This window comes from Chrysemys picta, chromosome 10 (genome assembly GCF_011386835.1).
Source record: "Chrysemys picta bellii isolate R12L10 chromosome 10, ASM1138683v2, whole genome shotgun sequence".
NCBI lineage: Eukaryota > Metazoa > Chordata > Testudines > Emydidae > Chrysemys > Chrysemys picta.
Genome location: NC_088800.1, coordinates 55965727 through 55988791, shown reverse-complemented (window position 1 = coordinate 55988791; position 23065 = coordinate 55965727). Strand labels below are relative to the sequence as shown.

General features: G+C 45.8%; 1 protein-coding gene across 4 annotated transcripts in view; it reads left to right on the top strand.

Annotated features, from left to right (window-relative positions):
• AXIN1 (axin 1) overlaps window positions 1–23065 on the top strand; it is a 179310-nt gene that overhangs the window by 134836 nt on the left and 21409 nt on the right. For all 4 annotated transcript variants that reach the window (XM_065559851.1, XM_065559849.1, XM_065559850.1 and 1 more), the window contains 2 exons: window positions 13506–14050; window positions 18013–18189. In XM_065559851.1, the coding sequence (XP_065415923.1) occupies window positions 13506–14050; window positions 18013–18189 (722 nt within the window). The remainder of the gene's footprint in view (window positions 1–13505; window positions 14051–18012; window positions 18190–23065) is intronic.

Genomic DNA, 23065 nt, shown 5'->3' with positions numbered 1-23065 from the left:
ATAACCTGTCTTCTCCTTATTTGGTTCACCAGTTAGGCCTAAGCTCCCATATGCCAATTCCTGGTCCCAGGTGTTCACCAAACGTGATCTTAACACAGTCCTTGAATTATATGAGTGGGCTGTTTTGTTTGGACTAATTCAGTCTTTCTGTCTCCTTTGTGCACCTTTTCCCATTCATATTTGTTATTGTGACCGTTTATTAACTTTTATTTACAGTTCCACAGTTAGGCTCACAAGTGGGGTAGATCTATGGGCCCAATTACTACATGTTGTCCCAGCCCTCTGCCAGCAAATGCTGCCAGTAGCAGTATCAAAATCTGCTAGAGCAGCGGTTCTCAAACTTGAGCAACCCAAGGACCCCCATTTTGATGTAAAATTTGTCGCGGACCCCCAAGTGCCCCGCTCCCACTCCACCCCTTCCCCCAAGGCCCCACCCCGCCCCTTCTCTTCCCTGCCTCTTTCCGCCCCCTCCTCTGAGGCTAGGTCTACACTACCCACCTGAATCGGCAGGTAGAAATCGATCTCTCGGGGATCGAATTATCGCGTCTCGTCGGGACGCGACAATCAATCCCCGAATCGATGCGCTTACTCCACCAGCGGAGGTAGGAGTAAGCGCCATCGACGGGGAGCAGCGGAGGTCGATTTTGCCGCCGTCCTCACAGCGGGGTAAGTCGGCTCCGATACGTCGAATTCAGCTATGCTATTCGTGTAGCTGAATTTGCGTATCTTAAATCGACCTCCCCTGTAGTGAAGACCTGCCCTGAGTGTGCCCCGTTCCCGCTCCTCCCCCTCCCTTCCAGTGCCTCCTGTGCACCGCTCAACAGCTGTTCCCCGGCATGCAGGAAGCACTAGGAGGGAGGGGGAGGAGTTGATCAGGGGGGCCCGCGAACCCTCTGGAGTATTCTTGCAGACCCCCGTTTGAGAAACGCTGGGCTAAATAACAGTCTGAAGTCTGTTTAAGCAAATTTTCTTTTTGACTTAATCCACATTTGAGCCCGGTCTCTAGGTAATGCTGTATGATAAACCCTGTGGTAGTCACATAGAACAATGTATTGGATGGTCAGTGCGAGGCATTAAGGATTCAGAATTAAATATAAGCCCTTTTAGGTTAGTACTTAAAGTGCAGGACCTGCTGGTATCTGCAAAAGGAGAGCTTGAATCCTGATGCACCACAGCTTTTTGGGGCACGATGTCAGGACTGGAGGCCTCTTCTCAGTGCAGATCTCTGGGATGGCTCGCTGAACGGTGCCAAAATTAAAAAAAAAATTGCAAAGCCTCAAGCACAATCATTGGTTCAGCATAGGGCTTGGAAACATTTGCAAAAGCTACTGAAACAAAAATACCCTTCACCCAACTGCCTGCAGTTCCCTTTCTAAGGCAGCATCAGTCAATGAATACAGGAGAAAGGAAAGTGAATTTAAAGTCACGTGATTTTGTTAAGGGAGTACTGACAAGTAATTTATACCCACCGTTTATGGTTTTTTCTTAACATTTAGAAAAACCAAGCACTGGACTGTCTTCATCAATCCCTTTAAATCCCCAAGAAAGGGTTTTTTGGATGTGTGCATTCCCCTATAACAGTGGCGTTGAACCTTTCCAGAGCCACTGTACCCCCTTCAGGAGTCTGATTTGTCTCATGTACCCCAAGTTTCACCTCACTTAAAAAACCTCTTGCTTACAAAATCAGACATAAAAATACAAAAGTGTCGCAGCACGCTGTTACTGAAAAAGTGCTGACTTTCTCGTTTTTACCATATAATTATAAAATAAATCAATTGGAATATAAATATTGTATTTACATTTCAGTGTATAGTATATAGAGCAGTATAAACAAGTCATTGTCTGTATGAAATTTTAGTTTGTACTGACTTTGGTAATGCTTTTTTGTAGCCTGTTGTAAAACTAGGCAAATATCTAGATGAGTTGATGTACCCCCTGGAAGACCTCTGCATACACCTGGGGTACACGTATCCCTAGATGAAAACCACTGCCCTGTGGTATTTCCAGCCCAAGCATTTCAATGTTGTGCTGCTGAATGGCAACTAAAAAGTAAAATGTGCTATTGACAGACTGATCTAGCGTCACTGTCTGACCTGAGTGAAATTTGAAAAGCAACCAGCCACATCACCAGTGAGAAGCATATCTGTGTTTACAGTTCTTTCCATGTTAATGTAAAGCATTGCTGGTATTGCTAGGAAGGGAACTTCTTTCAGCATCATTTTTGCTCAGTGGCATCGCCGATTAAAACAAAAAGCACACATACATCAGGGGAATCCTTTCAGCTCAATCGGGGGTCATTTGATAGGTAAAAAGGAGAGGAAATGAGATGTTGCTGCTTCTACAGATTATCAGTGTGTGTGTGTGCGCGCGTGTGTTCCTAGCTCAATGGAAAGGGCTGTTCAGACTTCCCTGGGTATAATGTCACTGCAGATGTGTTTTTTAAATGACTTGGAGCATTCTAAATCTGATTAAAGGAGCCTCTGACAATATTGTAACCACCAGGCCCCATCTAGTGGGCACAGCAGACCTGATTTTCATTATTCTGTGTTTCAGAAAGTGTAGTCTGCAGAGGCCGTGCTGTCTCCAAGCTTCATTCCCAGCAGCACTGAAATACCTGCTTTAGAGCTCACACAAAGAAAGGGCTTGCGCATGTGCCTCCCTGAACTGCTTTCCTTTCATGCACAAAGACTCCATCACATCAGCTGCTTGCTGAACCCTATATTGTTTCTGTGCAAAATCCAGCTGTTATCCTAAGCAGATAAGAAGGCACGTTTTTATAATTTTATCTTGCAGCTAGTGAAGTCAAAATTAACTTTGGAGTAAAAATACCCCAAATAAAATGTAGGGATAATTTTTCAAAAGTAGGCACCTAAATTGTGTAGACAAAACCATAGAAAATCATTCAGTGTTGGCATCCGGCTATGTATTTTGAGGATGTATTTAACTAGCGTATATACTCGTTCATTAGCCCATTTGTTTATAAGCCGACCCCCCCAAGATGGTTAGGTAAAAATAGCAAAAACTGTATGACCCTTTCATAAGCCGACCCTATATTTCAGGGGTTGGCAAACTTTGGCTCCCGGCCCGTCAGGTTAAGCCACTGGCGGGTCGGGAGATTTTGTTTACTTGGAGCGTCTGCAGGCACAGAGCCCCTCAGCTCCCAGTGTCCGCGGTTTGCTGTTCCCAGCCAGTGCAGCTCCCATTGGCTGGGAGCTGAGGGGCTCCCTACCTGCAGACGCTCCAAGTAAACAAAACGTCCCAACCTGCCAGCGGCTTACCCTGACGGGCTGGGAGCCAAAGTTTGCCAACCCCTGCTATGTTTTAAAAGCTGGCATCACAAGAAACACTTAAAAGTTTTGCTAGAATTATTTTAATGTAATCTAACGAAAAACTTCTTGTTATAATAATAACTGAACAAATACAAAATTACAGTCAATATTTAAAATCAGTAAATGGATATTGAAAACAAGTAACTTAGAACAATATGAGACTTTAAAAAGGCTTAAAATCTTCAAAGTCTGAATCAGTCTCTGATTCACCAAACAGTTCATTAAACTTGGCTTCAGTCACAGCTGCACCTGCATTGTCATCATAGATGTCGGCAGTGTCACCTTCAGACTCAGATTCCTTCTCATCAGCAGCCTCTGTTGTGTCATCATCAAATATATCATCATCTTCTGACCCGTCGAGTGCATTGCTGATACAGCATTTCCTAAATGATTTTTCTACCATTTCTGAGGGAATGGAGACCTTAATCCACTGGGCAACCAGATTGATTTTGGGCTTCATAAGATTCCCGCCTTTTGTCAACTTGGCCATGCCTGAGCACATCCGTTCAAACCACATTTTGCGTAGCCTGTCTTTAAAGGGTTTGTTCAGGCAGACATCAAGTGGTTGTAGAACTGAAGTTAAGCCTCCAGGTATTACAGCCAAAGTAGTTTTCATATTTTTGGCCACATTTTTCACCTCATCCGTCTTGTGTGCCCTAAACATGTCCCAAACGAGCATAGCCGGTTTCTTGAAAAGTGCTCCTGGTCTCTTATTCCACACTTTTTCCAGCCATTCAATAGTCCCACTTTCATCCATCCATCCATCCCTTTTCGTGTGCACGTACGATGACACCAGCAGGAAATTTCATGTTTTTAGGCAAGGTTTTTCTTTTAAAAATAACAACAGGAGGGAGCTTTGATCCATTTGCCAAACATCATAAAACCACCGTAAAATGGATTTTTTCATGGCCAGTGGTTTTAATTAAAACTGTTTTTTCACCAACACCGGTTACCGTTCCGTTGCGCAGGAGATTGAATGTCATTGGTGTTTCATCCATATTTCCTATTTGTGACAGTTCAAATGCATATTCCTTTCGATATTTTATAATAAACCTTTGGAAAGATTCTATTTTTTCTTCCAGATCTCTAGGCAGCTTTTGCACTATCTTTGTTCGCTGACGAAGACAGAGACCATGACGGTTCATGAAGCGAGTTCTCCAACCGCTGATGCGACAAACATTGACGGCTTTACTGACTTGTATTTGTCGTCTTTCGTCATTTGCAGAGCACGCAGACGAATTCCAGTCCTAGTGACAATGTACCCATTTTGTCGACATTCAACAACCCAATTATTGAGATCTTTCTCCAACTCAGGAAATGAAGCGTACCTCGTTGGACGTTTTTTCTTGCTTCTTCGCATGTCTTTTAGTGGTTTTATTTTTTCACCATTCTCTTACTTGCTTCTCATTGATACAGAATTCACGAGCAGCGGCACAATTATTGTTTGCTTCTACATATTCAACAACTTTAAGTTTGAACGCTGCATAAGAAGACCTTTTTCTTTTGATTTCACCGTTCATTTTAAATACTAGTATGAAAATAGATTATTATTATTATTGTAGTTATAGATTTTGTAGGACTTTATATAGGAATGTCACCTGCTTTATCACTGTCAAATTATTATTGTTCTTTGTTTATTTCAAAGCAGCCCTGTAGATTGGCATGTCTGTAGGGATAACAGGCTATTTCAATTTTATTAGCGATTCCATCGATTCTGCACTTTATATTTTCATATTGGCTCGAGACTTATGAGGTCCATTTTGAGCCAATCTAGTCCACTAAACAAAGCCTTTGCAACTTTAAAAGGCTGCAGTATTGACATCAATAAATGGGTTGGTAAACTTTGGCTCCTGGCCTGTCAAGGTAAGCCACTGGTGGGACGTTTTGTTTACTTGGCTGGGAATGGCGAACTGCGGCCGCAAGGAGCTGAGGGGCTCCATGCCTGCAGACGCTCCAGGTAAACAAAACAACAATGTATTAGATATTCAATTCAGTGATTCCATAGAGTTTAAAATCATCAAATTTTGGTGTAGACCCATTTATAAGCCGACTCCCACTCTTTAATGCGTCATTTTTTTACCAAAAATATTCGGCTTATGAACGAGTATATATGGTACTTGCTTTTTGTGCCTGCTGTTGAAAATGTGGCTCTTAGTTTATAGAGGTTATGATGCATAAACTATTGTATGCGTACATTCACATGCGTGACATTTTTTTTTACCATGGAGTGAAGGTCACAGACACTCAGCTCTGCCCTGTGTTCCTTTCCCCCCTTCCAAAACTCAAGTGCTGGCAAACCTGGAAATGCAGCCAAGGAACACTTCCTACCCAGCACAGCCACAGCCTTAACTCTGCCCCTGTGATCCTGCCCTAAGAACTCCTCACCACTCCCTCAGTGTCTGCCAAGCAGCAACAAGTCCCAATGAGGTCTCTGGTGCCATCCAGAGCTCAGGTGGAGGATGTGAATGGGAGTGCTGCTGGGAGCTGTGCTAGGCACAGATACAACGACAGGTTTGCTTAGGTAGGGTCAGGTGCTGTTACACTCCCAGTGTCTATAGCCATCTCCACAGGGACAGCGTTAAGGCTGTGGCTGTGTTGGGTGGGAAGGGTCCCTCTCACTCAGCGTTTGAACTTTGAGAATGACTCTCTCCTGCAATGGAAGGGGATGAGGCACACAGGGCAGGGCTGAGCACCGGCCACCTTCACTCCATGTCAATGTAGCTTTCTTGTGTGTGACTTCCTGTTGTTTTGGAAAATGGCAGTGGTGTGGGGGCCATGATTCAGGGACAGGTGTGGATGTGTTCTTGGGTACTCCTCCCAGCTCCTCATCTCCCAGCTAAAGTCAACACCAGGGCATAAGGGGAGACCCAATCTGCCTATCACTTGCTAAGGGGTCCTGTATAGAGGAAGCGGGTTCCCCCTCAGAATTCCAGCCCCACCATGAGCAGCAAGAGTGATGGAACAGAGGGAGCCCTATAATCCTTTCCCCACATTGGAACCTGTGGAGGCTCACACCATGTTCCGGGAGCATTACCCATCATCAGCTCCCCCCAGTCTTTGTGCTTTTTTCCATGTGACATGCTACAAGCTTGCTTGTTCTCAGCTCCCCATGTTCCAAGCACTGTGAAACTCGTTGCCAGAGGATGTTGTGAAGGCCAAGACTATAACAGGCTTCAAAAAAGAACTAGATAAATTCATGGAGGATAGGTCCATCAATGGCTATTAGCCAAGATGGGCAGGAATGGTGTCCCTAGCCTCTGTTTGCCAGAAGCTGGAAATGGGTGACAGGGGATGAATCACTTGATTACCTGTTCTGTTCATTCCCTCTGGGGCACCTGGCACTGGCCACTGTTGGAAGACAGGATCCTGGGCTAGATGGACTTTTGGTCTGACCCAGTATGTCCGTTTTTATGTTCTTATGATACACCAATTGCACAGGAAATTCATATGCTTAACTATAGGCCAGGATCATTTCCAATTCCAAGTGCTTCCTTTCTGCCTTTTCTTGGACCCCAGGTTGTTCTCAAAGGTCCTAGCGATAGTGGTGGCTTACCTCTGACAAGAAGTGATCCTAATCTTCCTGTGCCTTGATGACTTGCTACTCAAGGGCCGATCCTACCAAGCACTGCTATCTTCCACCCATATGGCACCTCACTCTGTTGCAGAGGTTGGGTCTGCAGCTGAATTTTTAAAAAATCTATATAAACCTCTGTACAAAAGATAAAGTTTATAGGAGCACATTTGGACTCATTGACAGTCAGAGCCTGACTTCCCTTAGATTTGGAACTTCCGGTCTAGTACGGACAATTCAGGGGAGCCCTGGGACCAAAATAAGAACTGTCTACAGCTCCTGGGACACATGGCAGTTTGTAACTTTTTTGACCAATCACACAAGGCTATGCCTCTGCTGCTTCCAGGGCTGGCTCAGAGCGATCTATTCTCCTGTCAGAGGCACCTTGGACAGACAGGTGACGGAGGGAGGAACTCCCTAGACTCAGGGTAGATGGACAACTCAGGAAACCAGTCTCCACATCTATCTGTTGGAGCTCAGGGCTATCAAGAATGCTTGCTTTCATTTCCAGCCCCTCACCAGGGGCAAATCAATCAGAGTCATGACAGACAACATATCCTCTATGTTCTAGATCAATAAACAGGGAGAAGCAAGATCCCCCTCCCTGTGTGCCGAACCCATGAAACTAGGGAACTTGTTCGTAGTTCATCAGATCCAAATTTCTGCAGTCTGCTTCCAGATATTCAGAACACCACACCCGATGTCCTCAGCAGCACTTTTCTCAGGACTATGAATAGAAGCTAGACGCTCAAGCTCTCCACAGCATATTCCAATGATGGGGACTGGCAGAGGTAGGTCTCTTGGCCACCTCCAGAAACAGGAAGTGGCATCTTTTTTTGCAGAAGGGTCTATTCTATGCATTTTTTCCAGTGCTGTTGATACCAAGGGTGATGAACAAAATCAGACAGACAACATTATCCTGTTCTTTGCTCCATTTTTCTGTGAAGACGGTGTTTTTAATAGTCATCACGTCGGCTCAGAGGGTCGGGAGATTGGAACCCTGATGGCAGATCCCCTTATTGATGGTATTCTTCAAGGGCAAAGTGTCTTTACATCCACACCCTAAATCCGTGCCTAAGGTTCTGTGACAGTTCCACCTTGACCAATCTGTTCATCTACCTGTGTTCTTTCCAAAGCTGCACAGCTCTCCATAGGAGTCCTGTTTCCATACCCTGCATGTTAGAAGGGTGTTGGCTTTTTATTATGTAGATCGGACCAAGTAATTTAGAAAGTCATCGAGGCTCTTCATCTTCTTTGCATATAGATCCAAGGGGTTCATGATCTCTGCTCAGACTATCAAGATGAATATCTGGATGTATTATCACATGTTATGATAAGAGGCATTCATCCTCCCAAAGGGTGATAGCACATTCGACCAGATTACAAGTAACATTCACGGCATTACATAAGAATGTGCTGGTATCTGAGATATGTAGGGTGTACATATGTTTTTAAAACATTACTTTAATCCATGCTGCTAATCCAATGTGGCACTTGGTTCTGCTGAACTGTCTTCAGTTCTAGTCTCAGTTCTGAAGCTCCCTCCTCCCTCGGGGGATACTGCTTGGAAGTCACCTGAAGTGGAGCCACCCAAGGGACACACGAAGAAGAAAAGGAGGTTACTCCCTTTGTGCAGTAATTACGGCTCTTCGAGATGTGTGTCCCCTTTGGGTGCTCCACTACCTGCCCTCCTTCCCCTTTGCATCGGACTGTCCTCTGTGGGATGTTCGGCTGGAGAAGGAACCTGAGGGTGATTCGCCCGCACGCTCCTATGTAGCCTTGATGTACGGCACAGGGAGCATGTGTGGTCCGAACCAACACTGCTAACTGAAAATTTCTGATCGAGGGCTCGAGAGGCGCATGCGTGCCTGAAGTGGAGCATCCATAAAGACACGGATCTTGAAGCACCACAGTTACTGCACAAAGTGAGTAATCTCTTCTTCTCAGCTTCCCTGTATCCCTGTTACATGCACCGAGCCTGCCTGTTCTCAGCTTCCCCATGCCTTTCTCAGGGAAATTCCTGATGGGGAGGGGAAGGGATCACAGGCTCCCCTCCTCCTGCCCCACTCCCGCTGCTCAGCAGGCTCAGAACTACAGTCTACAAATATGTAACACCAAACACGGCACTTGCCTTCACAACCCCTGTCTCCCCCTCCTGATGCCTCCTCATCCCAAGCAGGGTGTGATTGTGAATATGGCATCCGCATAGATCTTAGAAGGCAAAGGGGTAGATCAGGTCCTTGGAGATGCCAGATATACTACAGATGAGGAAACTGAAGCACAGAGAGAGAGCTCAAGCAACTCGAGCCAAGAGATGCAGAGCAAGGAGAATAAGGGTAAACGGGATGACCCAAGTAATTATAGGCCTGTCAGTCTGACATCAGTCCCAGGCAAGATAATAGAGCAGGTGATACAGGATTCAACTGATAACGAATCAAAGGAGGGTAATATAATTAATGCCAATCAGCATGGATTGATGGAAAATAGGTGCTGTCAAACTAACTTGATATTTTTTTAATGAAATTGCAAGTTTGGCTGATAAAGATAATAGTCTTGATGTGATACTTAGACTTCTGTAAAACATGTGAGTTGGTACCGCATGACATTTTGATTAAACATATAGAAAGTTATAAAATTATCATGGCACATGTTACATGGATTAAAAGCTGACTAACTGATAGATCTCAAAATGTAACTGTTAAAGGGGAATCCTGATTGAACTGGTATGTTTCAAATGGGGTCCTGCAGGGACTGGTTCTTGGCACTACTCTATTTAACATTTTTATCAATGACCTGGAAGAAAAAAACATCATTGGTAAAATTTGCCGATGACACAAAAATTGGGGGAGTGGTAAATAATGAAGAGGACAAGTCACTGGTACAGAGTGATCTGGATCACTTGGAAATCTGGGCACAAGCAAACAAATGTGTTTTAATATGTCTAAATGTGAATGTACACATGAAGGAACAAAGAATGTTGGCCAACCTTATGGCACGGGGGACTCTGGCCTGGGAAGCAGTGACTCTAAAAAAAGATTTGTTGTGGGTCCAGGGATAGATAATCAGTTGAACTTGATCCGCAGTGCAACACTGTGGCCAAAAGGACTAATATACAATCCTTGGATCCATAAACATGGGAATCTCAAGTAGGAGTAGAGAGGTTATTGTATTTGGTGCTTGTGCGACTGCTGCTGGAATTCTGTGTCCAGTTCTGGTGTCTGCAATTCAAGAAGGATGTTGATAAATGGGAGAGGGTTCAGAGAAGATCCACAAGAATGATTAAAGGATTAGAAAATGTGCCGTATAGTGATAGACTCGAGGATGTCAGTCTGTTTATCTTAACAAAGAGAAGATTAAGGGGTACGTCTGTAAGTATATACACAGGGAACAAATATTTAATAATGGGCTCTTCAATCTAGCAGATAAAGGTCTAACATGATCCAGTTGCTGGAAGTGGAAGCTAGACAAATTCAGGTTGGAAATAAGGTGTAAATTTTTAATGGCTAGAGTAATTAACCATTGGAACAACTTACCGGAGGTGGAGAGGGATGAATTCTCCATCACTGGCGATTTTTAAATCACTCTTAGATGTTTTTCTTAAAGATCTGCTCTAGGAATGATTTTGGGCCAGTTCTCTGACCTGTGTTATACATGAGGTCGGATTAGATCATCACAATGTTCCCTTCTGGCCTTGGAATCTGTGAATCGCTGAAGTCTGCACTCAAGTCCTGGGCAGAACCTGAGTCTCCTGGTCCCTAGTCAATTCCAGTAACCAGAGCCCCATTGTCCTTCCTTATGCAGCCCCTCCTCGCACACTGCAGTGATGTACCATCACATGACCATTTCACTTGGCAGATGCATTGCCAGGGGCAGAGTGGCCCAGTGAATGAGATTTGGTCTGGTGTATTATACACCGGGGTCCTGATTTGATCTTGTGCAACTTCAGTCATTTTAGCTGCAAACTAATACCAAGAGCTGTGAGGTGCAGAAGAATATTAACAGCTGTCGGCAGAAGTGGAGACATGAATTCATTGCCTTTGGGTGCCACAGAATAATTTGTGAGCCATTCACGTTATTTCAATGACCGAGCTGGTATTTGCTCATATCTGTGATGAGTATGTTCCTAACTGGGACTAGCCTAAGCATGCACTGGCTGGCACAGTGCCATCTGCCAGCCTGAGCCTGCACAGGCCACCATCAGGCCAATCACCACTTGCTCCACAGAACCAAACAGACCAGCTAATAATCTCGTCTGGTTGTGTTTGGAGCCAGGGCTGGGTGGTGTACACTGACTACAGGAGAGCTCAGGGAGAGCGGCATCTCTTGCATTCTCCCCTCTGATCTCAATGTGGGCATGAAAGGTTATGAGAACCTGTCATTTTTTAAAAGCAGGTTCTTGGCCGAATGAGCTGAGATTTGCACTGCATGCTCTTTGCACGGCAGCACTTATGCTGCTTCAGACATAACTGCAGAGTCGCTCCCTGGAAACGTGTGTTTGAGTGTAAATGTCCTAAACGGTTATTGCTGTTAGCCTTGCAGTGCCGCCTCTTCCGGCTGAGCTCCTCTGGGAAGGAACCATCCCATCGCGAATGTCAGAGAAGCACCTCACGAGTTGTGAGGTTTCCATAAGCCAGTAACAGCTGTGGTATCCCCATGCTAGAGCTTTATGCATTGTATCTCTCTCATAGGATGTCGTTTTAATAACCTGCATTAGTTACCCCAAGTGTTGCACTTCCCTGTTAGGGTTATTGTAGATGTAGAGGAAGGACCCCTTTTCTTCCTGTGAACTACCAGTGTGAACGTAGCGTAGTCCATCAGGACATGTACGTCCCAATGTGCCACCTCCAAGGTCGGGCATGGTATTCTGTGTGTTAATGTTCTGCATGTGGTCACTGTCCTCGCTGGCTGGGCCTTGTTCTATGACCTTACAGATTTGGCTTGTTTGGTGTTCGGTCTTGCCAAGCCCTACAGTAGGTGTGTCTGTATTGAAATGGCCCTTCCCTGACACAGCTGCAGAGTGCAGGCTGGGACTGTCTTGGAGAGGGAGCCAGGGACCTGAAGCTCAAGGGGAGCTCAAGGGAAAGGAGGGTTTGAATTCTCTCGTGTGCTGACAGCCCCTCCTACTCTGTTTATCTCACACATTCGGCACTCGACTCCCCAGTCAGTGGGGACCTATTTTCTTAGGTTGCTTTCAAACACAAGTGTGTCAGTGACGATTGCAGTATGTGTGAAGGGAGTTGGGGGGGGGGACTTAGTGCGGGATGGAATGAACTCCCAGGTATTCAAGAGCAGGTGCAGCAGAGGCAAGGGTGGTGTGGGCACTGGGCTGGAGTAGGTGGCTTACCAGGCTTTTTCCCTCTCTAATTTCTGGGATGTGCCTCCTCGCTTCCATTGTGAAGGGTGCCCATGTGACATAAATGCCTGACACTAGTGAGGTCAGTTAGGTTTTATACTCTCAGGTACGGAATGGCAAAGAAATCTTGTATTTCTTCCCTTGATCTATGCCTACCACTTGTGACTTTAGAAGCTAATTAATTGGTGGAGGTGGATGCCATCTGCAAGTGGGCAGTTAAAGCAGATGTGAGCCAATGTGCTCTGGCAGATAAAGCTCATGCTATATTGGCAGGCCAGACAGCCGCACAGAGCATCCTGCACTGCAACTCATGGCTTACTGTCCCTGATAGGAGAGGGGAGGGGCAGACTAAAGAAATTGTTTAATTCTCCTGGGTAAGTAATAAAATAAAAGCAAGATCCTGACTTCCCTATAAAACAACTTCATAAGCATCTCAGTGCAATCTTCGAGAATCAAACGATTTGTCAACTTCAAAATTCCTGGCTGCCAGGCCTGGAAAGTTTTCCTTCTTACTGGCATGCCCATGGGTTCGAATGGAATTTGGTGTTTTAAAATACAGTTATCAGCTGCGCTTTGTGATCCACTCTCAGACTAGCACAGTGAGTATTTGAGTTATAATCTGGTTTCTTCAGATGTGTGAAGTATTTTGCCTTAGGCCTCAGAGGTCATGCATTTGGAAGGTAGAGCCTTGGTTTCTGAAACCGTGCACGCTGCCGTCATCATTAAATTAACTCCTGTATCCTCTGCTTTCGTGTGCTCAGCACTGCTTTCCTTATATTTTGAAATAATCGTCTGAATGGTAAGTCCCGAATCTCTCCTGTGGATAGCACCGCCATTTCTTTCCATTTTCCATCACTTATTTCCTATCATTTTTTTTCCTATTCAACAAACTGTTTTATTGTCTATCCTATAACTCTTCTATTTTATCCAGTATGCTTTGATGTGATACTTTATTAAATGCTTTTTGGAAACTATATGTACAACATGTAGCTGCCTTTCCTTTGTTGGTCATTACAGTCATTTCTCCAAGGAACTCAGCAGTTTAAGCAAGAACTATTTTCTCCTTAATACAATCAAATTATGTTTTTCAAGGATTTCCATCTGTTCATCTCAGCTGTTTGTTTATGATATGGTCAGAGAGACACACACACATACTGATAGTTGTTTGAAACAAGCCTATCTTGCTGTCTGCCCCTAATATGATAGACGACATATACTTCAAGTTTTCTCCACTTTTTCCATTTTCCTGCAGGAAGAAGAAGGTGAGGACGCAGACATCTCTTCTGGTCCTTCAGTCATTAGCCACAAGCTGCCTTCCACCCAGGCCTTGCATCACTTCACTCCTCGTTACTCTGAGATGGGTTGTGCTGGGATGCAGCTGCGAGATGCTCATGAAGAAAATCCGGAGAGCATTCTCGATGAACATGTACAGCGAGTAATGAAAACTCCAGGTTGTCAGTCCCCTGGACCTGGCCGCCATTCACCTAAGCCCCGGTCACCGGAAAGTGGCCAGGCTGGAAAGATGCAAGGGACAATACCTCCAGGGCATGGCAAGCATGCAACAAAATCAGGAATGAAACTGGACGCAGCTAACTTATACCACCATAAACATATCTACCACCACATTCATCACCACAGTGTGATGAAACCGAAGGAGCAGATTGAGGCTGAAGCCACTCAGAGAGTGCAGAACAGTTTTGCTTGGAATGTAGATTCACATAACTATGCAACAAAATCCCGGAACTACACTGAAAGCATGGGCCTGGCTCCCAACCCTGCGGATTCCTTGGGCTACAGGTGAGTGCAGGACCAGTGGGAGTTCTATAGCCATTGCTTTGTAGCAAGGTCATTTGGGAACGGACTGCATCATGCAAATAAATGCGCAAAATGGGTTTGGGTCCCCGCTTGTAACAGAGGTGCGGAATTCAGGAGTCACTCTGGGCTGTTCTCCGAGCATGGCAGTCCAGTGCCGCTCTTCTCCTCGGCAGTCTGTCCTTTCCCTTCAGCAGTGGATCTCTCCACAGTCATGCATGCCGTCCCTTATCAGTTCTGGGCTATGTTGCTGCAAAGGCTCCCTTTAAAGTTGCCCTGGAACTATAGAGCCGGGGGCTGTTTTGCTCCTTTACTAGTGGCGATATTAATGTTGTACCCAGGCGCTCTCTGTGTGCCGGGTGCCCGGGCGCTCTCTGTATGCTATAGGTGCCTAAAAGTTGGCTTCTTCTCACATGCTCCATTCACAGCCCCTAAACTAACGGCTTTATTTCATGGCCTTGTTAATAGGGAGTGTCAGTGCAAGTGCATAAGACCCCTTCATAATTCAGGGTCAAAGGGACTTGCCGGAGCTTCCTTTCCCTGTCTCGTGAAAGTAACCAAGATTAGCTGAATTGACCTAGCCCTCCATCCCAATGTTCAGTCTGGTAGGGTCAGGCCCGCCGTTTCTCAGTGATGGGGTCATTTTTTGGGACCATCTGCCTGAGGACGATCACTGGAGGATCTAAAATTCCTTCCTGTTCCATCTTCACTTCCCATGTTTCCACCTCTCTTTCTGCTCAGGTGTGGGGGAAAAGGCAGTGATGAGAGTTTGTTGTGTTCCATTGGGCCAGTTTTGTTAGTTACATTATTGCATTATTCTTGTAGGCATCATCCAGATATCGTCCTGACCCGGCTGATGGGTGCTCAGTAAATCCCCTGTACTAATAAATGCCACAGTGTGGAACTAATTGAGAGGGCTGGCTGCAAGAACCCTAGAATGAATGTTTATCAATTGGAGCCAGGCATGGCAAATCTACTCAGCTACAAGCCCCAGGGAGTAGAAGTTTTGATGGGCAAACTGGCTGAGTGGGGCTGGAGAGTCACTGACTCCTCCCTAGGATGGGAGGTGTGGGGCACAGAATAGAGCAGCCTAAACAACACAGCTCCTTTGAGAGGAGGGAGGAGGAGCAGAGAGGCTTAAGCTGCTACATTTTCCCCAGGAGGAAGGGGAGAGCAATGGTGCTTCCCCTTTAAGAGTAGAGTAGTGGGGGCCAGAGAGCAGAGGGATCCGGGGCAGAAGCACCCGGGAGGGATGTGGTAGGAGCAGAGGAGCCCACAAAGCAGAAGTGGGAGGGAGACCAGAATTCTTTTTTTTGGGGGGGGGGGGGGGGGGATTGGGGCGGTTGATGGGCTGGTGTGAGCTAGTTCTGCAGGGCTCTGGAAGAGGGCTGATCAAATACTGTGCCAAGGCAGGTTGGTATATAGTCCTTGGGGGGAACAGGTGTCGAAGAGTCTGAAAGCCCTGCACTGGGGCAGTTCACATTGCAGCCTGGCAGCATCCTACGGGCACGGGCTCTCAGGGATTGCAGTGTTTCCTGGAATCTAGCCCTGATGTAAAATAAAGAGTGAGCTCTTTTGGTTGCAGAGAGACTTCACAGTGTACTCAAGACATAAACTGAGAGCCTACGGGGAGACCAGGAAGGAGTTTCCCCTCTAGGGTATTACTCAGTCATTTGCCCTATTCTGAAGCATTAACTGATGGCCATGGCAAGAGGAGAACATTGGACTTGGCAGGCCTGGGGTATCAGACTCTCGATGAGCTCCTTGTGTGGCAGGAAGAAGAGACCCAGACTTGGAGCAATGCTCCGGTCTGGAATGGCAAATCCTTTTCTGGGTGGTAAATTTCAGCTCCAGAACTGGCCGGATGGTCTAAGATTGGGCTGTGTTGCCATGTTGAAGCTAAGAGTTTGGAAGTTAGCCCAGTCTTTCACTCCCTCGCCAGGATCTAGGAGATCTGCCAAGCATTGCATCTAGAGCTGTCAAGCGATTTTAATCGCGATTAATCGCACTGTTAAATAATAATAGAATCCCATTTATTTAAATATTTGTGGATGTTTTCTAAATTTTTAAATATATTGATTTCGGTTACCACACAGAATACAAAGTGTACGGTGCTTGTTTTATATTATTTTTATTACAAATATTTGCACAGTAAAAAACAAAAGAAATAGTATTTTTCAGTTCACCTAATAAAAATAATGTAATGCAATCACTTTATCATGAAAGTAGAACTTACAAATGTAGGATTATGTACAAAAAAAATAACTGCACTCAAAAATAAAAATAAAACAATGTAAAACTTTAGAGCCTACAAGTCCACTCAGTCCAGTTCTTCTGTGCCCTGGATTTGAAGGCTAAACAGAAGTTACACAAGAGCCTACAAGGCCACTCAGTCCTACTTCTTGTTCAGCCAGGAGTGCTGTGGCTATCTTTAGAAATCTCACATTGGTACCTTCTTTGTGTTTTGTCAAATCTGCAGTGAAAGTGTTCTTAAAACAAACAACATGTGCTGGGTCATCATCCAAGACTGCTATAACAAGAAATATATGGCAGAATGCGGGTAAAACAGAGCAGGAGACCTACAGTTCTCCCCCAAGGAGTTCAGTCAAAAATGTAATTAATGCATTTTTTTTAACGAGCATGAAGGGGCATACGAATGTTTAGCATATCTGGCATGTAAATACCTTGTAATGCCGGCTACAAACGTGCTCTGTGAACGCCTGTTCTCACTTTCCGGTGACTGTAAATAAGAAGCAGGCAGCATTATGTCCCATAAATATAAACAAACTTGTTTCTCTTAGCGATTGGCTGAACAAGAAGTAGAACTGAGCAGGCTTGTAGGCTCTAAAGTTTTACATCGTTTTGTTTTTTGGGCGCAGTTATGTAACCAAAAAAATCGAAATGTGTAAGTTGCGCTTTCACGATAAAGAGATTTCACTATGGTACTTGTATGAGGTGAATTGAAAAATATTATTTCTTTATCACTTTTACAGTGCAAATATTTGTAATAAAAAATAAGTGAGCACCATGTGCTTTGTATTCTGTGTTGTAATTGAAATCAATACAGTATATTTGAAAATGTAGAAAGACATCCAAAATATTTAATAAATTTCAATTGGTATTCTATTGTTTAACAATGTGATTAACTGTGATTAATTTTATTAATTGCAATTAATTTTTATAGTGATTAATTTTTTTAATTAATCGCGTGAGTTAACTGCGATTAATCGACAGCCGTAATTGTGTAACATTGCTGTGATCCCTTTGGCAATGGAGAAGTCCTCTAGTTCCGGAGGGCAGCCGTGCCCAGCCTTCCTTGTGTAACAGGATAATCATCACAGTGTAGAACGGGTGAGAGGCCTGACATCCTTGCGATTTAAACAGGCATACACACTGCCTTAGCCCTTCCTAGTTTCATGGCATTTAAGACCAGAAGGGACCATTAGATTATCTAGTCTGATGATCCAAGCCAGCCAATTTCACCCAGTTAGTTACCCCTGCTTTGAACCAATAACTTGGGTAGACTAAAGCATTTCAGTCCTTGGGAGACTAAACTGTTGTGTTGCACAGGCAGAGGACGGGCGAGACCAAGATGCCACCAATGCCCAAGGCCTCTGCAGTGGTAGCGAATTGATTAGGTGGGATATATCCGGGTGATCCAGGCCCCAGGCAGCTTTCAGCCCAAAGCACGGCCTAGTCTTTGATTTAAACTACTGAAAACTGGTGGGTTGGATCGCAGTGCAGGAGTGATTCCATGTGTCACTGGGATATCCCCAAGCTCTGTTGCTGAGCTTCTGTAAACCAGTTCAGATTGTGGGGCTGTCATTCAGGGGCATTGAGCTGCCATCTGAGTGTAGCTAGAAAGCAAAAAGCGTCCCAGGTCCGCCACTTCTCTGCTATGTATGGGTTCAGATGAGTAGCTAACGTCTCAAGCCTTCTTCTTGCAGTGGGAAAGCGAGTCTGCTCTCAAAAAGAAATGTCAAGAAGACTGATTCAGGGAAAAGTGATGGTGCCAACTATGAGATGCCCGGATCTCCTGAGGACGTGGAGAGGAACCAGAAAATCCTGCAGTGGATCATCGAAGGAGAGAAGGAAATCAGCAGGCATAAGAAAACAAGCCATGGGTAAGGGCTGGCAGTGTGTGGAGCCTGCATGCCATTGTACAGCAGCATTCCTGGGGGCAGCGGGGAGATGTGTGAGAGCACAGTTGTGAGGGCTCAGCTCTTCAGGAGCCCTGCGTCTTGCTCGGGTGCCCCCCGTGGGGATGGCCGGAGTCTGTATTGAGGTGCCACAAGTTCATGACAGGTGTGTGGGGTTTGGTTATACGGACAGGGTGTTTTGACTCCTAATACAATTACCAAACGCACGTTCTCATATGTGTAGCTGTATCGAAGCGCCCCCAGCCCTAGCTGAGCCTGGTTACAGGGATTCTCAAGAACCACTCCTCAGGCCTGGAGGGCTGGAAGCAGGTGCTCTGGCAGTGCCAGTGGATGGTTGTGTTCAGTTCCGTGCCCTCCAAAGTCCCAAGAGCTCTAGCTTACCAGGATGCACTAGCCCTGGAATATATTCAGCCCTTTAATGTGTGGGCAGAAAAGAGACTTTCCCAGAAGGCCCTTTCTAACTCATCTGCTCCCTGTCTGGCCTGGCTTCAGACTCGTGGCTGCTTGGCTTGCTGGCAGCACTCAGCCTTGACTTCTCCAGCCAGCCTCGAGAACCAACAGTTACGGGAGCTGGATACTAGTCCGGCTGCGCATCATCAACAGAATTATTAACTAAGTGCTGACTGTAAATGTGGCCAACTTAAGCCGCACCCTGGCAGTGCAGGATTGAATGTTCTGGGCGTCTCTTGCACCTAGAGAAATTCCAGCACTTGGCTTTACCCTGCTGGTCTCCTTTTTGCTCAGTGATAGTCCTTTGTTAGCCCTCTCTCCCCCTGCAGTGGTGCCCACAATTGTCTGACTGTGTAGCATAATCAGACTCTGAGTGCCAGGGCCATGGAAAGTTTGAGTTACTGATTATAAGTCACCCTGTGCCACCGCTTCTGCTTGAGAAGGACCCTCACCGTGCTGCAGTGCTGACTGCACATGGGTATGCCACAAAATAGTGACAGACACAAGGCGGGGGAGGTAATATCTTTTATTGGACCAATTTCTGCTGGTGAAGGAGACATACTTTCGAGCTACAGAGAGCTCAGTGTAAGCTCAACAGCTTGTCTCTCTCACCAACAGAAGTTGGTCCAATAAAAGCTATTACCTCACCCGCCTTGTCTCTCTAATATCCTGGGACCGACACAGCTACAACAACATTGCAAAATATAGTAAGCAAATGGGATTCATAGCCTGGAAATAGAGCCATCACTTACCAGCATGCTCTGTGGAAGTCTATTAGGGCTATTAGGGGAATTTTGCAAGAGAGTATTCTTCTTTGAATAGTGTCCCCGTGGGTGCTCCACTTCAGGGGCACATGTGCCCCACTCGCCTGCCATCGGAGATTTTCGTTAATGGTGTCCGTTCATCCCACACACTCGCCGCTGATATCCTCGTGCCTTCCTCCCCCTCCCCCCCCCCCCCCCCTCCGGCTATCTCAGGCTGCACCGGCAAACTGTCCCCAGTTCCTTCTGACACATCTCAACCTGAGACAGAGCTGAGCATGTCTTCATTGTGCATGCCTCGGCTGCTTGCTGACTTAGTTCTGAGTTTGTTTTAGTTTAGCTGCTTAGTTTGCTAGTTAGTTGCTAGTTATTTGAGAGAGTGTTTTATTTCCTCCAGGGAAATCCTCCATGCAAGGGGCATACCCCTTCTCTGGGGTTTAAACATTGCCTCTCACATAGATGGACACTCTAAGTGCATTCGCAGCCTAGGAGAGTCTCACATCTTACAGAAGTGTAACTTCTGTTTAGCCTTAAAATCCAGGGCATGGAAGAACCGGGAAATCAAGTCCCATGTAAAACTAAGCCTCCGTCTCCGTCAGGCAGCACCGCCTATGAAGTATTCAAAACCCTTGGAACTAGGGTGACCGGACAGCAAATGTGAAAAAAACGGGACAGGGGGTGGGGGGTAATTGCAGCCTATATAAGAAAAAGACCCAAAAATCGGGACTATCCCTATAAAATTGGGACATCTGGTCACCCTACTTGGAACCATCCTGCAGGGACAAGCATACTGGGCCGTCAGTACCACAATGCCACTCGGCGCCACAAAACTTTTGGTATCCAAAGGACTTATTGGTGACTGCTGAACGAGAGTCTCTGTTTGTTGCAGGTAACAAGCATCTCTCGGTACCGAGAACCACTTTGTCTCTGGACCCTTATACGTCCCGGTACCATCACTTCCCCTTTCGCGCAGAGCTCCCCCTTTAGAGGAAGAAGAGACCGATGATGGAAACCTACCTTCAGCATTATTGATATGTCTCCAGGGTTCTCCTGGGTACCCATATAAGAACCCCCTTTCCCTGAGTTGTCTGGTTTCTCCAGAAAATTCCAGAATATGGTAGAGGATTTCCCATTTGATGGTCTGAAGTTGTTCACAGAGAATACCAACAAATCGTTGCATACCCTGAAAGACTCCAGGGCCACATTACATTCGTTAGTCATCTACACTCCTGCGAACAAAAGAAAATCCAGTAGAAGGCAAACGGCTCAAAGATCCCACCCGATGCAATTCTCTGGTTTTCAGAGACCAACGGACCCTCCAAAAAGAGACGTAGCCTCCAGAGATCCTCTAACCCACCCAGCACAAGATCATAGCAGGCTTCGTCTTCAAAGCACCAGTTTTGACGGGATGATGGAGGGTTTGGACCCTCCCCTCTCTTTACCCTGTCAGCTGCAGCGATTTGCCAACCTCCTCACATTTGGAGACCAACTCTCCTGTTTCCGACAAGCATGGGAGTGAATCACCTTGGACAAGTGGGTGCTGGAGATAATATCATCAGGCTACGCCATCCATTTTATCTCTCTCCTTCTCATTTCCCTTCCCCATCCCTCTTCAGGGACGCTTCTCACGAGCTCTTAACAAGACAGGAAATCAACTTCCTCCTTCGTTTAGGAGTGATAGAGTTGGTCCCCACTCAGCACAAGAGAAGGGGCTTCTATCTGAGGTACTTCCTCATGCCAAAGAAAAATGGACTTCAGTCAGAAACTGTCTTCAACTTCTACATCACATAGCAGCTTGCACTTTTGTGTCAGAACATGCGAGATTACTTATTTCCAGGGGTGCCTTAGATCAGTTTACTCACCAGCCAGATAGCCTAGACCAGTGGTTTTCAACCTATGGTCCACGGATCCCAGGGGATCCACAGACTATGTCTAAGATTTCCAAAGAGGTTCACACTTCCATTTGAAATTTTTAGGGGTCCACAAATGAAAAAGGTTGAAAACCACTGTTGGAAACAAACAGGTTCAATTCCTCAATGGGTGAAATGCTCCCTAGACTGGTGGCAGGTTCACTGCAATGTAGGTGCAGGAGTTCCCTTCCTCCAGCTGACACCAATGGTAACCACAACCATGGATGCATCTCTGTTAGGATGGGGCACTCACCTCGATGCTCTCACAGTACGGGGCAGATGGTTACCCCAAGAAACCACCCTCCACACCAGCCTCTTGGAGCTCAGAGCAGTTAGAAATACCTGCCTTCATTTTCTGCTCTCATCAGATACAGGTCTATCAGAGACATGACAGACAACGTGGCCTGCATGTTCTGTATTAACCAGCAGGGAGGAGCGAGATCGCCTTCCCTGTGCACCGAAGCAATAAGGTTATGAAACATCGCATAAGAATTCCAGCAGTATATCTCCTGGGCAGGGGAAATGTCACAGCCAACGCTCTCAGCGGGTGTTTTTCCCAAGACTATGAACAGGAGTTGGATTCCCAGGTTCTTGTTGGCATAGTTCAGACTTTGGGGGTTCCCGAAGCGGGACAGCTACAAACAAAATGCCATCTGCTCTGTTCAAGAGGGGGCTAGGTCGCAATTCCTTAGGGGATGCCTTCCTCCTCACTTGGATGATGAAGCTGTTTCATGCATTTCCCCTGGTGTCTCTGATTCTCAGACAGGACAAGGCCAGAGTTATCCTAATAGCCCGGATGTGTTTGAGACAGGCATGGTTTCCTTACCTGCTTCACCTAGACACTCCTCTGCTCCTCTCCCAGAATAACAATCCTCTGCTGCATCCCAATCTGAGCATTCTTCGCCTCAAGATTCCTTGATGGTTCCTGGGGTTAGTCGGCTTGTTCTTCAGAGGTACAACAGATATTACTAAATGGTAGGAAAGAGTCTACCCAAAATGCTTACCTTCAAAAAGCGGAGACGATTTAGTGACTGGTGTGAACTCCAGGGAGCTGTTCCCAAATCCACCTCGCTTCTGCTTGTTCTGGGTTACCTGCTGCAATGAAAGCAATCCGGACTGTCAGTTAGTTCTCTCAAGGTTCGTTTGACCACCTTACAGCTTTTCATACCACTATTGAGGAGTTCTCGCTGTTTGCTCACCCTACAACTGTAAGGTTTGTGAACGGTCTGGGAAACCTTTCTCCACAGGTGAAAGTCCCCACCCCAGTTTGGGACCTTAATTTTGCTCTTAATAATGTCATGAAACCCTCTTTTGAGCTGCTGGCGACCTGCTCTTTACTGCATTTGTCTATCAAGACTGTCTTTTAGTGGTTATTACATCAGCCCACAGAGTCGGAGAGATTGAGGCCTTAATGGCAGACCCTCCTTTAACAGTATTCTACAAAGACAGGGTTTCCTTACGGCCACGCCCCAGGTTTCTTCCTAAAGTGTCTTCTGAGTTTCATCTCAATCAGATCATTTACCTACCAGTTTTCTTTCCAAAACCCCAGAATTCCAATCTCGAGACTCCTTTCTGTACCTTAGATGTCAGGAGCCATCAATCTGGATAAGACTAAATCATTTCGTAAATCTTCTAGACTGTTTGTTTCATTTGCAGACAGATCTAAAGGTTGTGCTGTTTCTGCCCAAAGACTATCAAAATGGATTTCTGGGTGTATTA